Source organism: Oncorhynchus gorbuscha, linkage group LG14 (assembly GCF_021184085.1).
Source record: "Oncorhynchus gorbuscha isolate QuinsamMale2020 ecotype Even-year linkage group LG14, OgorEven_v1.0, whole genome shotgun sequence".
Lineage (NCBI taxonomy): Eukaryota > Metazoa > Chordata > Actinopteri > Salmoniformes > Salmonidae > Oncorhynchus > Oncorhynchus gorbuscha.
This window is the reverse complement of record NC_060186.1, coordinates 16,096,102-16,112,219: the sequence shown is the minus strand read 5'-3', so window position 1 is coordinate 16,112,219 and position 16,118 is coordinate 16,096,102. Positions and strand designations below refer to the sequence as shown.

Genomic DNA, 16,118 nt, shown 5'->3' with positions numbered 1-16,118 from the left:
GTGAGTGACTGAATCAGGATGGGATTAAAATGTAATATCAGACTATTTAAGAGATTAGCGGTTGACATTTCACCGGCTGAGTCTCTGCAATCTGATGAACTGGCATTCATATATTGATTTATTTTCAGCTTGTTTTTTCCCCTGGCCTTATTCATATGGGAAAAAATAGATGTTATATTGAGGTCCCTTTATGAGCTGTCTTGTCATGGGCTTTGGAGCTAAGTCACTCTGAATTGGTTGTCAGGGATATTTGTTGAGGGGTGAAGTATAGCCTTCAACAATCAAGACTCAATAAGGTGGAGAAGACGAGACCAATAGACAAGGAAATGAATTACTTTGTCACCTTGGCTTTAACAGACTAAAAGCAAGCTCTGCATGGTTGGCATCGACCCTGCTGATAAAAGCTTTAGATGGAATGTGGTAGTTAGAAAAGAGCGCTAATTGTTTCTAATTATAACAAACGTTAATTCTGCTCAATTGTGTGGCGCATCAGTCTGGGTTAACAAGGTAGTGGAACGTGACTAAAGTTTAATATGAGTTCGTTCTCTAGTTTGTCAAGTATGTTTGATCTATGAAACAGAATCTGCATAACAATTGTTGAAAATGCATGTGTGAAATAACAATAACAATTCATTTCACTGCTATGTGTAGAACAGCATACAGTCGGGGCCAAAAGTTTGGAGAGTGACACAAATATTAATTTCCACAAAGTTTGCTGTCTCAGTGTCTTCAGATATTTTTGTCAGATGTTACTATGAAATACTGAAGTATAATTACAAGAATTTCATCAGTGTCAAAGGATTTTATTGACAATTACATGAAGTTGATGCAAAGAGTCAATATTTGCAGTGTTGACCCTTCTTTTTCAAGACCTCTGCAATCTGCCCTGGCATGATGTCAATTAACTACTGGGCCACATCCTGACTGATGGCGGCCCATTCTTGCATAATCAATGCTTGGAGTTTGCCAGAATTTGTGGGTTTTTGTTTGTCCACCCGCCTCTTGAGGATTGACCACAAGTTCTCAATGGGATTAAGGTCTGGGGAGTTTCCTGGCCATGGACCCAATATATATGTTTTGTTACCCGAGCCACTTGGTTATTACTTTTGCCTTATGGCAAGGTGCTCCATCATGCTGGAAAAGGCATTGTTTGTCATCAAACTGTTCCTGGATGGTTGGGAGAAGTTGCTCTTGGAGGATGTGTTGGTACCATTCTTTATTCATGGCTGTGTTCTTAGGCAAAATTGTGAGTGAGCCCACCCCCTTGGCTGAGAAGCAACCCCACACATAAATGGTCTCAGGATGCTTTACTGTTGGCATGACACGGGACTGAGGGTAGCGATCACCTTGTCTTCTCCGGACAAGCTTTTTTCCAGATGTCCCAACAATCGGAAAGGGGATTCATCAGAGAAAATTACTTTACCCCATTCCTCAGCCGTCCAATCCCTGTACCTTTTGCAGAATATCAGTCTATCCTTGATGTTTGAGAAGTGGAGAAGTGGCTTCTTAGCTGCCCTTCTTGACACCAGGCCATCCTCCAAAAGTCTTTGCCTCACTGTGCGTGCAGATGCACTCACAACTGCCTGCTGCCATTCCTGAGCAAGCTCTGTACTGGTGGTACACCGATCCCGCAGCTGAATCAACTTTAGGAGACGGTCCTGGCGCTTGCTGGACTTTCTTGGGCTCCCTGAATCCTTCTTCACAACAATTGAACCGCTCTACTTGAAGTTCTTGATGATCCAATAAATGTTTGATTTAGGTGCAATCTTACTGGCAGTGAACAATGATTCCGAGCACCACCCTCCTTTTGAAGCTTCCAGGCTGTTATTTGAACTCAAGCAGCATGACAGAGTGATCTCCAGCCTTGTCCTCGTCAACACTCACACCTGTGTTACAGAGAGAATCACTGACATGATGTCAGCCGGTCCTTTTGTGGCAGGGCTGAAATCCAAACTGAGGCAGCAGACTTTGTTAAAATTAATATTTGTGCCATTCTCAAAACATTTGGCCCTGACTGTACTATGTAGACTCTCTCTCTCTCTGGCCTATACCTTTTTTCATCCCTCTATTCCTCACGTTCTTTCTCCATCTACCCTTCTCTTCTCCCGTTTACTATTTTCCTCTTCTCAACATATTACACAATATGGTGCTGGGGGCTGGTGCCTAGCTGGAGGGAGGCTTGAGGGGGAACGGGAGAGAGCGAGATGGAGGGGGAGAGAGGGGAGGAGAGGGGAGACTGGAGAGTTTCAGGCCTCTTTCACCCTTCTCTCCATCCCTCCTCCCTCCCCTGGGTGGGGAACTTATACAACATTATTAATCTCTCCTCCTCTCTCTTAGTATCTGTGTTTTGATGATGTCACATGTCACATGATGACAGCATGGTCTTCACCCAATTGCCTTCACCTAATGCATCTCAATTGAGATCACTGTTCCCCTCGGCCATGATGCACCCACACACACTCCCCATACACACAGTATTTATCGGGTAGCATGGTGGCCCTCGTAGTGTGTAACGCATGCCTTCATAAAGGCTCATTCTGCATCTGTGAGGGGTCTGACCTAATGCAGTTGATCTGTGGTGCGGGAGAGGGGGATAGCAGAGGAGAGGATGGGGGATAGCAGAGGAGGAGGATGGGGGATAGCAGAGGAGAGGATATGGGGGATAGCAGGAGGAGAGGATGGGGGATAGCAGAGGAGAGAGGAGGGGGATGGGGGATAGGAGGAGAGATGGGGGATAGCAGAGGAGAGGATGGGGGATAGCAGAGGAGAGGATGGGGGATAGCAGAGGAGGAGGATGGGGGATAGGATGGGAGGAGGAGGATGGGGGATAGCAGAGGAGAGGATGGGGGATAGCAGGAGGATGGGATAGGGGATAGAGGAGGAGAGGATGGGGGATAGCAGAGGAGAGGGATGGGGGATAGCAGGAGGAGAGGGATGGGGGATAGCAGAGGAGAGGATGGGGAGGAGGAGAGGATGGGGGATAGCAGAGGAGAGGATGGGGGATAGCAGAGGAGAGGATGGGGGATAGCAGAGGAGAGGATGGGGGATAGCAGAGGAGAGGATGGGGGATAGAGGAGGAGAGGATGGGGGATAGCAGAGGAGAGGATGGGGGATAGCAGAGGAGAGGATGGGGGATAGCAGAGGATGAGGAGGAGAGGATGGGGGATAGCAGAGGAGAGGGGGATAGCAGGATGGGGGATAGCAGAGGAGAGGATGGGGGATAGCAGAGGAGAGGATGGGGGATAGCAGGAGGAGAGGATGGGGGATAGCAGAGGAGAGGATGGGGATAGGGGGATAGATGGGGGATAGGAGGAGAGGGAGGATGGGGATAGGGGAGATATGGGGGATAGCAGAGGAGAGGATGGGGGATAGCAGAGGAGAGGATGGGGGATAGCAGAGGAGAGGATGGGGGATAGCAGAGGAGAGGATGGGGATAGCAGAGGAGAGGATGGGGGATAGCAGAGGAGGGATGGGGGATAGCAGATGGGGGATAGCAGAGGAGAGGATGGGGGATAGCAGAGGAGAGGATGGGGGATAGCAGAGGAGAGGATGGGGGATAGCAGAGGAGAGGATGGGGGATAGCAGAGGAGAGGATGGGGATAGAGGAGGAGAGGATGGGGATAGAGAGGAGAGGATGGGGGATAGCAGAGGAGAGGATGGGGGATAGCAGAGGAGAGGATGGGGGATAGCAGAGGAGAGGATGGGGGATAGCAGAGGAGAGGATGGGATGGGGAGGATGGGGGATAGCAGAGGATGAGGATGGGGGATAGGGGAGGAGAGAGGATGGGGATAGCAGAGGAGAGGATGGGGGATAGCAGAGGAGAGGATGGGGATAGCAGAGGAGAGGATGGGGGATAGCAGAGGAGAGGAGGATGGGGGATAGCAGAGGAGAGGATGGGGGATAGCAGAGGAGAGGATGGGGATGCAGAGGAGAGGATGGGGGATAGCAGAGGAGAGGATGGGGGATAGCGGAGGAGAGGATGGGGGATAGCAGAGGAGAGGATGGGGATAGCAGAGGAGAGGATGGGGGATAGCAGAGGAGAGGATGGGGGATAGCAGGAGGAGAGGATGGGGGATAGCAGGAGGAGAGGATGGGGGATAGCAGAGAGAGGATGATAGGGGATGGGGGATAGCAGAGGAGAGGATGGGGATAGAGGATGGGGGATAGCAGAGGATGGGGGATAGCAGAGGAGAGGATGGAGGGGATAGCAGAGGAGAGGATGGGGGATAGCAGAGGAGAGGATGGGGGATAGCAGAGGAGAGGATGGGGGATAGCAGAGGAGAGGATGGGGGATAGCAGAGGAGAGGATGGGGGATAGCGGAGGAGAGGATGGGGGATAGCAGAGGAGGGATGAGGAGAGGAGGGATGGGGGATAGCAGAGGAGAGGATGGGGGATAGCAGAGGAGAGGATGGGGGATAGCAGAGGAGAGGATGGGGGATAGCAGAGGAGGAGGGGATGGGGGATAGCAGAGGAGAGGATGGGGGATAGCAGAGGAGAGGATGGGGATAGGAGGAGAGGATGGGGGATAGCAGAGGAGAGGATGGGGATAGAGGAGGAGAGGATGGGGATAGCAGAGGAGAGGATGGGGATAGCAGAGGAGGGATGGGGGATAGCAGAGGAGAGGATGGGGGATAGCAGAGGAGAGGATGGGGGATAGCAGAGGAGAGGATGGGGGATAGCAGAGGAGAGGATGGGATGGATAGCAGAGGAGAGGATGGGGGATAGCAGAGGAGAGGATGGGGGATAGCAGAGGAGAGGATGGGGGATAGCAGAGGAGAGGATGGGGGATAGCAGAGGAGAGGATGGGGGATAGCAGAGGAGAGGATGGGGGATAGAGGAGGAGAGGATGGGGGATAGCAGAGGAGAGGATGGGGATAGAGGAGGAGAGATGGGGATAGAGGAGGAGAGGATGGGGGATAGCAGAGGAGAGGATGGGGGATAGCAGAGGAGAGGATGGGGATAGCAGAGGAGAGGATGGGGGATAGGATGGAGGAGAGGATGGGGGATAGCAGAGGAGAGGATGGGGGATAGCGATAGCAAGGGGGGAAGGGGATAGCAGAGGAGAGGATGGGGGATAGCAGAGGAGAGGATGGGGGATAGCAGAGGAGAGGATGGGGGATAGCAGAGGAGAGGATGGGGGATAGAGGAGGAGAGGATGGGGGATAGCAGAGGAGAGGATGGGGATAGAGGAGGAGAGGATGGGGATAGAGGAGGAGAGGATGGGGGATAGCAGAGGAGAAGATGGGGATAGAGGGATGGAGGAGGAGGGATGGGGGATAGCAGAGGAGAGGATGTGGGATAGCAGAGGAGAGGATGGGGGATAGCAGAGGAGAGGATGGGGGATAGCAGAGGAGAGGATGGGGGATAGCAGAGGAGAGGATGAAGGATAGCAGAGGAGAGGATGGGGGATAGAATAGAGGAGGAGAGGGATGGGGGATAGCAGAGGAGAGGATGGGGATAGCGGAGGAGATGATGGGGGATAGCAGAGGAGATGATGGGGGATAGAGGAGGAGAGGATGGGGATAGAGGAGGAGAGGATGGGGGATAGCAGAGGAGAGGATGGGGGATAGCAGAGGAGAGGATGTGGGATAGCAGAGGAGAGGATGGGGATAGCGGAGGAGAGGATGGGGATAGGGAGAGGATGGGGGATAGCAGAGGAGAGGATGGGGGATAGCAGAGGAGAGGATGGGGGCAGAGGAGAGGATGGGGGAGCAGGAGGAGAGGATGGGGGATAGCAGAGGAGAGGATAGGGATAGCGGAGGAGAGATGGGGGATAGCAGAGGAGATGATGGGGGATAGAGGAGGGGAGAGGATGGGGATAGAGGAGGAGAGGATGGGGGATAGCAGAGGAGAGGATGATAGCAGAGGAGAGGATGGGGGATAGCAGAGGATAGCGGAGGAGAGGATGGGGGATAGCAGAGGAGGAGAGGATGGGGGATAGCAGAGGAGAGGATGGGGGATAGCAGGATAGGATGGGGGATAGCAGAGGAGAGGATGGGGATAGCAGGGGAGGATGGGGGGATAGCAGAGGAGAGGAGAGGATGGGATGGGGATAGCAGAGGAGAGGATGGGGGATAGCAGAGGAGAGGATGGGGGATAGCAGGGGGAGAGATGGGGATGGGGGATAGCAGAGGAGAGGATGGGGGATAGCAGAGGAGAGGATGGGGATAGCAGAGGAGATGGGGATAGCAGAGATGGGGGAGAGGAGAGGATGGGGGATAGAGGAGAGGATGAGGATGGGGGATAGAGGAGGAGAGGATGGGGGATGGGAGGAGAGAGGAGAGGATGGGGATAGAGGAGGAGAGGATGGGGATAGGGGATGGGGGATAGGAGGAGAGGATGGGGGATAGCAGAGGAGAGGATGGGATAGCAGAGGAGAGGATGGGGGATGGGGGATAGCAGAGGAGAGGGGGAGGAGAGGATGGGATAGCAGAGGAGAGGATGGGGGATAGCAGAGGATGGGGAGAGGATGGGGGATAGCAGAGGAGAGGATGGGGGATAGGGGATAGAGGAGAGGATGGGGGATAGCAGAGAGAGATAGCAGAGGAGATGCAGGGGATAGATGGGGGATAGCAGAGGAGAGGATGGGGATAGCAGAGGAGGATGGGGATAGGATGGGGGATAGCAGAGAGGGGGGAGAGGATGGGGGATAGGGGATAGCAGAGGAGAGGAGAGGATGGGGGGATAGCAGAGAGGAGGAGAGGATGGGGATAGAGGAGGAGAGGAGGATGGGGATAGGATAGCAGAGGAGAGGATGGGGGATAGCAGAGGAGAGGATGGCAGAGGAGAGGATGGGGGATAGCAGAGGAGAGGATGGGGATAGGGAGGATAGGATGGGGATAGCAGAGGAGAGGATGGGGGATAGCAGAGGAGAGGATGGGGATAGCAGAGGAGAGGATGGGGGATAGCAGAGAGGAGGGATAGCAGAGGAGGGGGATAGCAGAGGAGAGGATGGGGGATAGCAGGGAGAGGAGAGGATGGGGGATAGCAGAGGAGAGGATGGGGATAGCAGAGGAGAGGATGGGGGATAGAGGAGGAGAGGATGGGGGATAGCAGAGGAGAGGATGGGGATAGAGGAGGAGAGGATGGGGATAGAGGAGGAGAGGATGGGGGATAGCAGAGGAGAGGATGGGGATAGCGGAGGAGAGGATGGGGGATAGCAGAGGAGAGGATGTGGGATAGCAGAGGAGAGGATGGGGGGGATAGCAGAGGAGAGGATGGGGGATAGCAGAGGAGAGGATGGGGGATAGCAGAGGAGAGGATGGGGGATAGCAGAGGAGAGGATGGGGAATAGAGGAGGAGAGGATGGGTGATAGCAGAGGAGAGGATGGGGATAGCGGAGGAGATGATGGGGGATAGCAGAGGAGATGATGGGGGATAGAGGAGGAGAGGATGGGGATAGAGGAGGAGAGGATGGGGATAGCAGAGGAGAGGATGGGGGATAGCAGAGGAGAGGATGTGGGATAGCAGAGGAGAGGATGCGGGATAGCGGAGGAGAGGATGCGGGATAGCGGAGGAGAGGATGGGGGATAGCAGAGGAGAGGATGGGGGATAGCAGAGGAGAGGATGGGGGATAGCGGAGGAGAGGATGGGGGATAGCAGAGGAGAGGATGGGTGATAGCAGAGGAGAGGATGGGGATAGAGGAGGAGAGGATGGGGGATAGCAGAGGAGAGGATGGGGGATAGCAGAGGAGAGGATGGGGGATAGCGGAGGAGAGGATGGGGGATAGAGGAGGAGAGGATGGGGATAGCAGAGGAGAGGATGGGGATAGAGGAGGAGAGGATGGGGGATAGCGGAGGAGAGGATGAGGGATAGAGGAGGAGAGGATGGGGATAGCAGTAGAGAGGATGGGGGATAGCAGAGGAGAGGATGGGGATAGCAGAAGAGAGGATGGGGGATAGCAGAGGAGAGGATGGGGGATAGCAGAAGAGAGGATGGGGGATAGCAGAGGAGAGGATGGGGGATAGCAGAGGAGAGGATGGGGATAGCAGAAGAGAGGATGGGGGATAGCAGAGGAGAGGATGGGGGATAGCAGAAGAGAGGATGGGGGATAGAGGAGGAGAGGATGGGGATAGAGGAGGAGAGGATGGGGGATAGCAGAGGAGAGGATGGGGGATAGCAGAGGAGAGGATGGGAATAGCAGAGGAGAGGATGCGGGATAGCAGAGGAGAGGATGGGAGATAGCAGAGGAGAGGATGGGGGATAGCAGAAGAGAGGATGGGGGATAGCAGAAGAGAGGATGGGGGATAGCAGAGGAGAGGATTTGGGATAGCAGAGGAGAGGATGGGGGATAGCAGAGGAGAGGATGGGAATAGCAGAGTAGAGGATGCGGGATAGCAGAGGAGAGGATGGGAGATAGCAGAGGAGAGGATGGGGGATAGCAGAAGAGAGGATGGGGGATAGCAGAAGAGAGGATGGGGGATAGCAGAGGAGAGGATGGGGGATAGCAGAGGAGAGGATGGGGGATAGCAGAGGAGAGGATGGGAATAGCAGAGTAGAGGATGCGGGATAGCAGAGGAGAGGATGGGAGATAGCAGAGGAGAGGATGGGGATAGCAGAAGAGAGGATGGGGGATAGAGGAGGAGAGGATGGGGGATAGCGGAGGACGGAGGTCTTTACCCCCAGGCATGATGGGGGGGCTAAGGTGTGGAGGACAGAGAGAGCGATGTAGGAGGGTTTTTACTCTGGATGAGTGCGCTCACCCTTTGAATATCTCAGGGTAAATGAGGCCCAGCGACACAATAGCATAGTCTGTGCTGTTCACTCTCTCTCTCATTCTCCCTCTTTTCATCCCTCCGTCCCTCTCTCCAGCCAATTGGCAAACATGTTCAAATCTGCATAGATAAAGATCTGCATTTTCCTACCAGAGATGTGTTTCCATCAAATTGACGTAGTGGACATAAAAATAACTTGTGCAGTTCAATTCCCAGATACTGAATATAAAAATACAAAATAAATGGGTTTCCGTCGCATTTTCAACTCTACTGATGGTTTTACGTTATATATTAAATGTGCCCACTCTGGTATTGGTATTGGCTCTCTAGCCAACAGCTCACAGATACAGTGCAGGTAGGCCTAAAGTGGACCAAAGAGCAAAATCATTTTATTTGTCATGTCACCAGAATAAGACCCTTGATATTTATTGTCAAGGAGCATTGAGTTCATCAAGTGGTCCTGCACTTTCACCACCCTGTAAAGTTTATCAATACTTATTTCATCTGTAGCCTAATAAACTGCAGGCTTTCCTGAATGAGTTGCAATGGGAGGACCACAGAACATATCATCACGTGACTCCAAGTTTACGTCAAAATGATGGTTATTATATCAATATTTGCGCATAAAGGCATTTCTGTCATTTCTCGCATAATTAATTTTACAGCCTCAAAAAGATCCATTTGGAAAGTTTACCGATTTAATGTCCTGTTTCCATCAGGCCTGTCGTGACATTTTATTTAATCCTACGTACTTTTACTCGCATGAAAAGGTTGGTTGAAAACCTGGTGAGTGAAACTCTTTCTCCTTCACCGTCTTTCTGTCTCCAGCTCATTGCTCAGTCAGCCTCTGTCCTTCTCTCACTCTGTCACATACACTCTTCCCTCTCTTCTCTCGTTCTCTCTCTCTCTTCCTCACATCCCTCATCAAACTATTCACATGCTAATATCATTTTGATTTGTACAGAATGGATTATAAATTACATTTAAATGATCCAACCTTTATCATTTAAATGTACCATTGTATGGTCCCCGTCATTACATTTGGTATTAGTGTAGAAAGTGAAATGAAAGGGTTAACAGTGCCCCTGTTATGTGAGATGTGAAGGCCATGATGTCACTCAGCACCAGGGCTCGCCCAATCCCCTGTTGTGCTTGGTATGATGTCATAGAAAATAAACATCCAGTGGGTGTATGATATGAATGTTGGGGGGGTGGGCCCCATCTTACATCATACCTTCAACACAGCTGGCCGGACTGAAGACCTGGCACAGTCTCTGAGTTTGTCAGACACACACACACACACACACACACACACACACACACACACACACACACACACACACACACACACACACACACACACACACACACACACACACACACACACACACACACACACACACACACACACACACACACACACACACACACACACACACACACACACACACACACACACACACACACACGTGTTGAAGTGATCGTGAGACATTTAGGAGTTTTAGGTTGGGTGTGAAAAAAGAGAGAGCTGCGAATGGTGTGTGTGAGTGTTTGTGTGTGAGTGAGCGCATGAAGACGTGTGTGCGTACATGCATGGGTATGTGTGTGTGTGTGTTATGTGTGCACGTGCATACCCACGTGTGTGAGAACATGGCAGGTGTGGAAGCGAGTGTTACAAGAAGTGTGAAAGACAGATGGGCTGTTAGAAGGAGAGGAAGAGGGCCTGTGAAACGAGAGAACGACAACAAGAAAAATAGGGAGGAGAAAAAGATGAGGAAGCCCGTGGGGATGGAGAGATGGGGAGAAGAGAGTTGGAGAGAGAGAGATGGGGAGGAGATAGTTGGAGAGAGAGAGAGAGATGGGGAGAAGACAGTTGGAGAGAGAGAGAGAGATGGGGAGAAGAGAGTTGGAGAGAGAGAGAGAGATGGGGAGAAGAGAGTTGGAGAGAGAGAGAGAGATGGGGAGAAGAGAGTTGGAGAGAGAGAGAGAGATGGGGAGAAGAGAGTTGGAGAGAGAGAGAGAGATGGGGAGAGGAGAGTTGGAGAGAGAGAGATGGGGAGGAGAGAGTTTAGAAGAGAGAGATGAGGAGGAGAGAGTTGGGGAGAGAGAGAGAGATGGGGAGAGAGATTTGGGGAGAGAGAGATTGGGAGGAGAGAGGATTTACAGGGAGAGAGGGAGAGATGGGGATGATAGATATGAGAAGGAAGATGAGAGAGAGAGAGAGAGAGAGAGAGAGAGAGAGGGAGAGATGGGGATGATAGATATCAGATTGGAAGAAGAGAGAGGGAGGGGGAGAATGTTAGAGATGTGGGGTAAAGTAATGGAGAGACTGGAGAGAGACAGATGGAGGTAGGATTTGAAAGATAGAATCCAAAAACCACATTCCAAGATTCAGGAGATTAAATACACACAGTACCCAGAGTGTCCCCTCCGGGATATATTTTAGTGTGTCTCTGTGAGGACCATGTTAACAGGGTAACCAGGGAGGGATATATTTTAGTGTGTCTCTGTGAGGACCATGTTAACAGGGTAACCAGGGAGGGATATATCTTATTGTGTCTCTGTGAGGACCATGTAACCAGGGTAACCAGGGAGGGATATATCTTAGTGTGTCTCTGTGAGGACCATGTTAACGGGGTAACCAGGGAGGGATATATCTTAGTGTGTCTCTGTGAGGACCATGTAACCAGGGTAACCAGGGAGGGATATATTTTAGTGTGTCTCTGTGAGGACCATGTTAACAGGGTAACCAGGGAGGGATATATCTTAGTGTGTCTCTGTGAGGACCATGTTAACAGGGTAACCAAGGAGGGATATATCTTAGTGTGTCTCTGTAAGGACCATGTTAACAGGGTAACCAGGGAGGGATATATCTTAGTGTGTCTCTGTGAGGACCATGTTAACAGGGTAACCAGGGAGGGATATATCTTACTGTGTCTCTGTGAGGACCATGTAACCAGGGTAACCAGGAAGGGATATATCTTAGTGTGTCTCTGTGAGGACCATGTTAACAGGGTAACCAGGGAGGGATATATCTTAGTGTGTTGGCAGCTGGCTCCTTGTTTCTCCAGTGATGCAGCTCTAATTTAGCAGCCTCAGTGACTGTGAAATTGCCAAATATGCCTGTCTGAATGCCTGTCAGATCATAGCAGGGTCCTGCCACCTGCAAACACCCACAGCACGACCACAACGCTAATGTAACGCAAAATAACCATTCAATCTACATTGACTTTCGTCTTTAATTTCTCCACCATGGTAGTGGTGTAATAGCTAGTCTGTTGAGGCTAGTGACTGTGTTATCCTAAGTCACAGTTGAAGTCGGAAGTTTACATACATTTAGGTTGGAGTCATTAAAACTCGTTTTTCAACCACTCCACAAATTTCTTGTTAACAAACTATAGTTTTGACAAGTCGATTAGGACATCTACTTTGTGCATGACACAAGTAATTTTTCCAACAATTGTTTACAGACAGATTATTTCACTTATAATTCACTGTATCACAATTCCAGTGAGTCAGAAGTGTACAAACACTAAGTTGACTGTACCTTTAAACAGCTTGGAAAATTCCAGAAAATTATGTCAAGGCTTTAGAAGCTTCTGATTGACATCATTTGAGTCCATTGGAGGTGTCCATGTGGATGTATTTCAAGGACTACCTTCAAACTCAGTGCCTCTTTGCATGACATCATGGGAAAATCAAAAGAAATCAGCCAAGACCTCAGAAAATAAATTGTAGACCTCTACAAGTCTGGTTCATCCTTGGGAGAAATTTCCAAACAAACGACTGCGTGGTCCCATGGTGTTTATACATGCATTCTATTGTTTGTACAGATTAACGTGGTACCTTAAATATCCTGAAGGTACCACGTTCATTTGTACAAACAATAGTATGCAAGTATAAACACGATGGGACCAGGCAGTCATCATATCGCTCAGGAAGGAGACGCGTTCTGTCTCCTAGAGATGAACGTACTTTGGTGCGAAAAGTGCAAATCAATCCCAGAATAACAGAACACAAGGACCTTGTGAAGATGCTGGAGGAAACAGGTACACAAGTATCTATATCCACAGTGAAACAAGTCCTATATCAACATAACCTGAAAGGCCGCTCAGCAAGGAAGAAGCCACTGCTCCAAACCCCCCCAAAAAAGTGAGACTACGGTTTGTAACTGCACATGGGGACAAAGATCGTACATTTTGGAGAAAAGTTCTCTGGTCTGATGAAACATAAATAGAACTTTTTGGCCATAAAGACCATTGTTATGTTTGGAGGAAAAGGGGGAGGCTTGCAAGCCGTAGAACACCATCCCAACAGTGAAGCATGGGGTGGTGGCATCATGTTGTGGGGGTGCTTTGCTGCAGGAGGGACTGGTGCACGTCACAAAATAGATGGCATCATGAGGGAGGAAATTTACGTGCATATATTGAAGCAACATCTCAAGACATCAGTCACAAAGCTAAAGCTTGGTCACAAATGGGTGTTCCAAATGGACAATGACCCCAACTATACTTCCAAAGTTGTGCAAAATGGCTTAAGGACAACAAAGTCAAGGTATTGGAGTGGCCATTACAAAGCCCTGACCTCAATCCTATAGAAAATTCGTGGGCAGAACTGAAAAAGCGTGTGCGAGCAAGGAGGCCTACAAACCTGACTCAGTTACACCAGCTCTGTCAGGAGGAATGGGCCAAAATTCACCCAATGTATTGTGGGAAGCTTGTGGAAGGCTACCCAAAACATTTGACCCATGTTAAACAATTTAAAGACAGTGCTATCAAATACAAATTGAGTGTATGTAAACTTCTGACCCACTGGGAATGTGATGAAAGAAATAAAAGCTGAAATAAATAATTATCTCTACTATTATTAGTACATTTCACTTAAAATAAAGTGTTGATCCTAACTGACCTAAGACAGGGAGTTTTTACAAGGATTAAATGTCAGGAATTGTGAAAAACTGAGTTGAAATGTATTTAGCTCAGGTGTGTGTAAACTTCAGACTTCAACGGTGAGTTGATGCACAGCAGACTTCAATTATTATGGAGTCCGTCTGGGGCGGTGTACTGTACTGTAATGTACAGGACCGTGATCTAACACTGCTGTCAATCTCTGATATTCCTTCCATGCCAGAGCTGCCACGGTCATTAAGCTGTACAATGGAGCTTTGATATATGTCTTTTGTTCATGCTTTGATGCATTTTTGGCAGGATACCAGGGAAAGGGAGATACCTAGTCATTTGTTCAACTGAAATGTGTCTCCTGCATTTAACCCAACCTGTGAATCAGAGGGGTGCAGGGGGCTGCCTTAATCAACATCCATGTCATCAGCACCCAGGGAACAGTGGTTTAACATGGGGCAAAACAACAGATTTTTACCTTGTCCGCTTGGGGATTCGATCCAGCAACCTTTCGGTTACCTACCAACGGTACTGTGTGTGTGTGTGTGTGTGTGTGTGTGTGTGTGTGTGTGTGTGTGTGTGTGTGTGTGTGTGTGTGTGTGTGTGTGTGTGTGTGTGTGTGTGTGTGTGTGTGTGTGTGTGTGTGTGTGTGTGTGTGTGTGTGTGTGTGTGTGTGTGTGTGTGTGTGTGTGTGTTCACGGTGTACAGATGGTGTAATGGCCAATAGAATGATATGGGGGTGGCTTTACATCTTTGCGTATCTGTGGATGTGGGAGAGTCTTAATTTGCATCTGCTTGCAGGTGTGTATGGTTGAGTGAGTTATGTACACTGAACACCTTCCTAATGTTCAGTTGCAACCCCCGTACCCCCGGTGGACCATTTGATGAAACTGTTGGGTGTGAAAAAACCAACAACGTTGCAGTTCTTGACTCAAACCGGTGTGCCTGACCCCTACTACCATATCCCATTCAAAGGCACTTACATTTTTTGTCTTGCTCATTCACCCTCTGAATGGAAAACACACACAATCCTTGTCTCAATTGTCTCAAGGTTTGAAAATCCTTCTTTAACCTGTCTGCTCCCCTTCATCTACACTGATTGAAGGGGATTTAACCAGTGACATCAATAAGGGATCACAGTTTTCCTCTGGATACACCTGGTCAGGCTGTCATGGAAAGAGCAGGTGTTCCTAATGTTTTGTACAGTCAGTGTATCGGTTGCATGTCTTTGTATGTGTGTGCGTACACATGCCCGTGTGTGTGTGGGTAGTTGAATAATGGGTGGGTTAGTTAGCATCATGATCTGAGATGAAACGGACAAAACGTAAGCCTTTGAAATGCAAAATGCAGAAGGCTGGCGATTGGCCACTGTGCTGGGGAGCGTATAGGCGTCTTTGTGTTTCCCCCACATTTCATCATAAAACACACACACACACACACACATTATTAATAAGGGAATAGCTAATGCTTTATCTATGAGACACAAAGCACACTAATAGGCTGCAGCTTGCTGCTCTAGAAGAGAGGAAGTGTGACAAGTGTGTATGTGCACAATTGTGTGGACACACAAACAGGAGAGTTGAGTCTCCACTGGCAGGGCCCAGGGACCAATTTATTTCCACGCAATAGGAAGAACAGAGGGAAAGAAAGGAAGATGAAAAAGAGGGAGAGGATGGAGACCCGGTGGAACAGGAAATGGAGACGGGACCCTCTGTTCACTCAGATTACTTGGGACAGGATGTGTGTGTGTGTGTGTGTGTGTGTGTGTGTGTGTGTGTGTGTGTGTGTGTGTGTGTGTGTGTGTGTGTGTGTGTGTGTGTGTGTGTGTGTGTGTGTGTGTGTGTGTGTGTGTGTGTGTGTGTGTGTGTGTATTATTCCCCTGAGTCAAGGATTACTGGGCTTGGTTTATTTCACGTCTTTTATCTGTGGAGATGTTTATTACCGCAGTGAACTGAAAGCATTTATGGACACACACACACCAATACACAAGTAATGTACAACTCACACAAAACACACACATGCATTTTATACCGGTGCCTTTTAACTGAACTCATCCCATGTTTCTCTCTCTCTCTGTCTCCTCTAACAGGCAGGAGGCCAGTGACCTCTCTGGACCCATACAGAGGTAAGGACCCGTTTAAAAATGTTCTCTTTTCATTCTTCTCTTCTCTCCTCTCCTCTCTTATCGTCTTTGATCAGCTTTATGTGTGTGATGGGGTAGCATCAGTACTGAATCATCACCACACAGCTCTCATCTCCCAGACCACAAGTACTGGACTAGCTAATGTGGCCCCAGCAGATTGTTACCATCTCTGAGCTGGTGTCTGTAAGCCTGAGAGAACAGGTGGGGAAGACCACCAGAAAGATAAGGAAACGAGACACAACAGGAACAGAGGGATAGAAAAAGACTATAGAGATGGAGGGAAGGAGGAGACCGATATAAGGGGACAGAGGGGAAATTGGGGGAGTATAGAGGGAGAGATAGCAGAGAGGGGGAGCTAAA

At 49.6% G+C, this 16,118-nt stretch overlaps 1 protein-coding gene across 1 annotated transcript in view; it reads left to right on the top strand.

The window, feature by feature from the left end:
* Nucleotides 1–16,118, top strand: part of LOC123994553 (CUGBP Elav-like family member 2) — a 291,904-nt gene that overhangs the window by 57,359 nt on the left and 218,427 nt on the right. Inside the window, exon 2 of the mRNA XM_046297277.1 lies at nt 15,705–15,740. Within this exon, the coding sequence (XP_046153233.1) occupies nt 15,705–15,740 (36 nt within the window). The remainder of the gene's footprint in view (nt 1–15,704; nt 15,741–16,118) is intronic.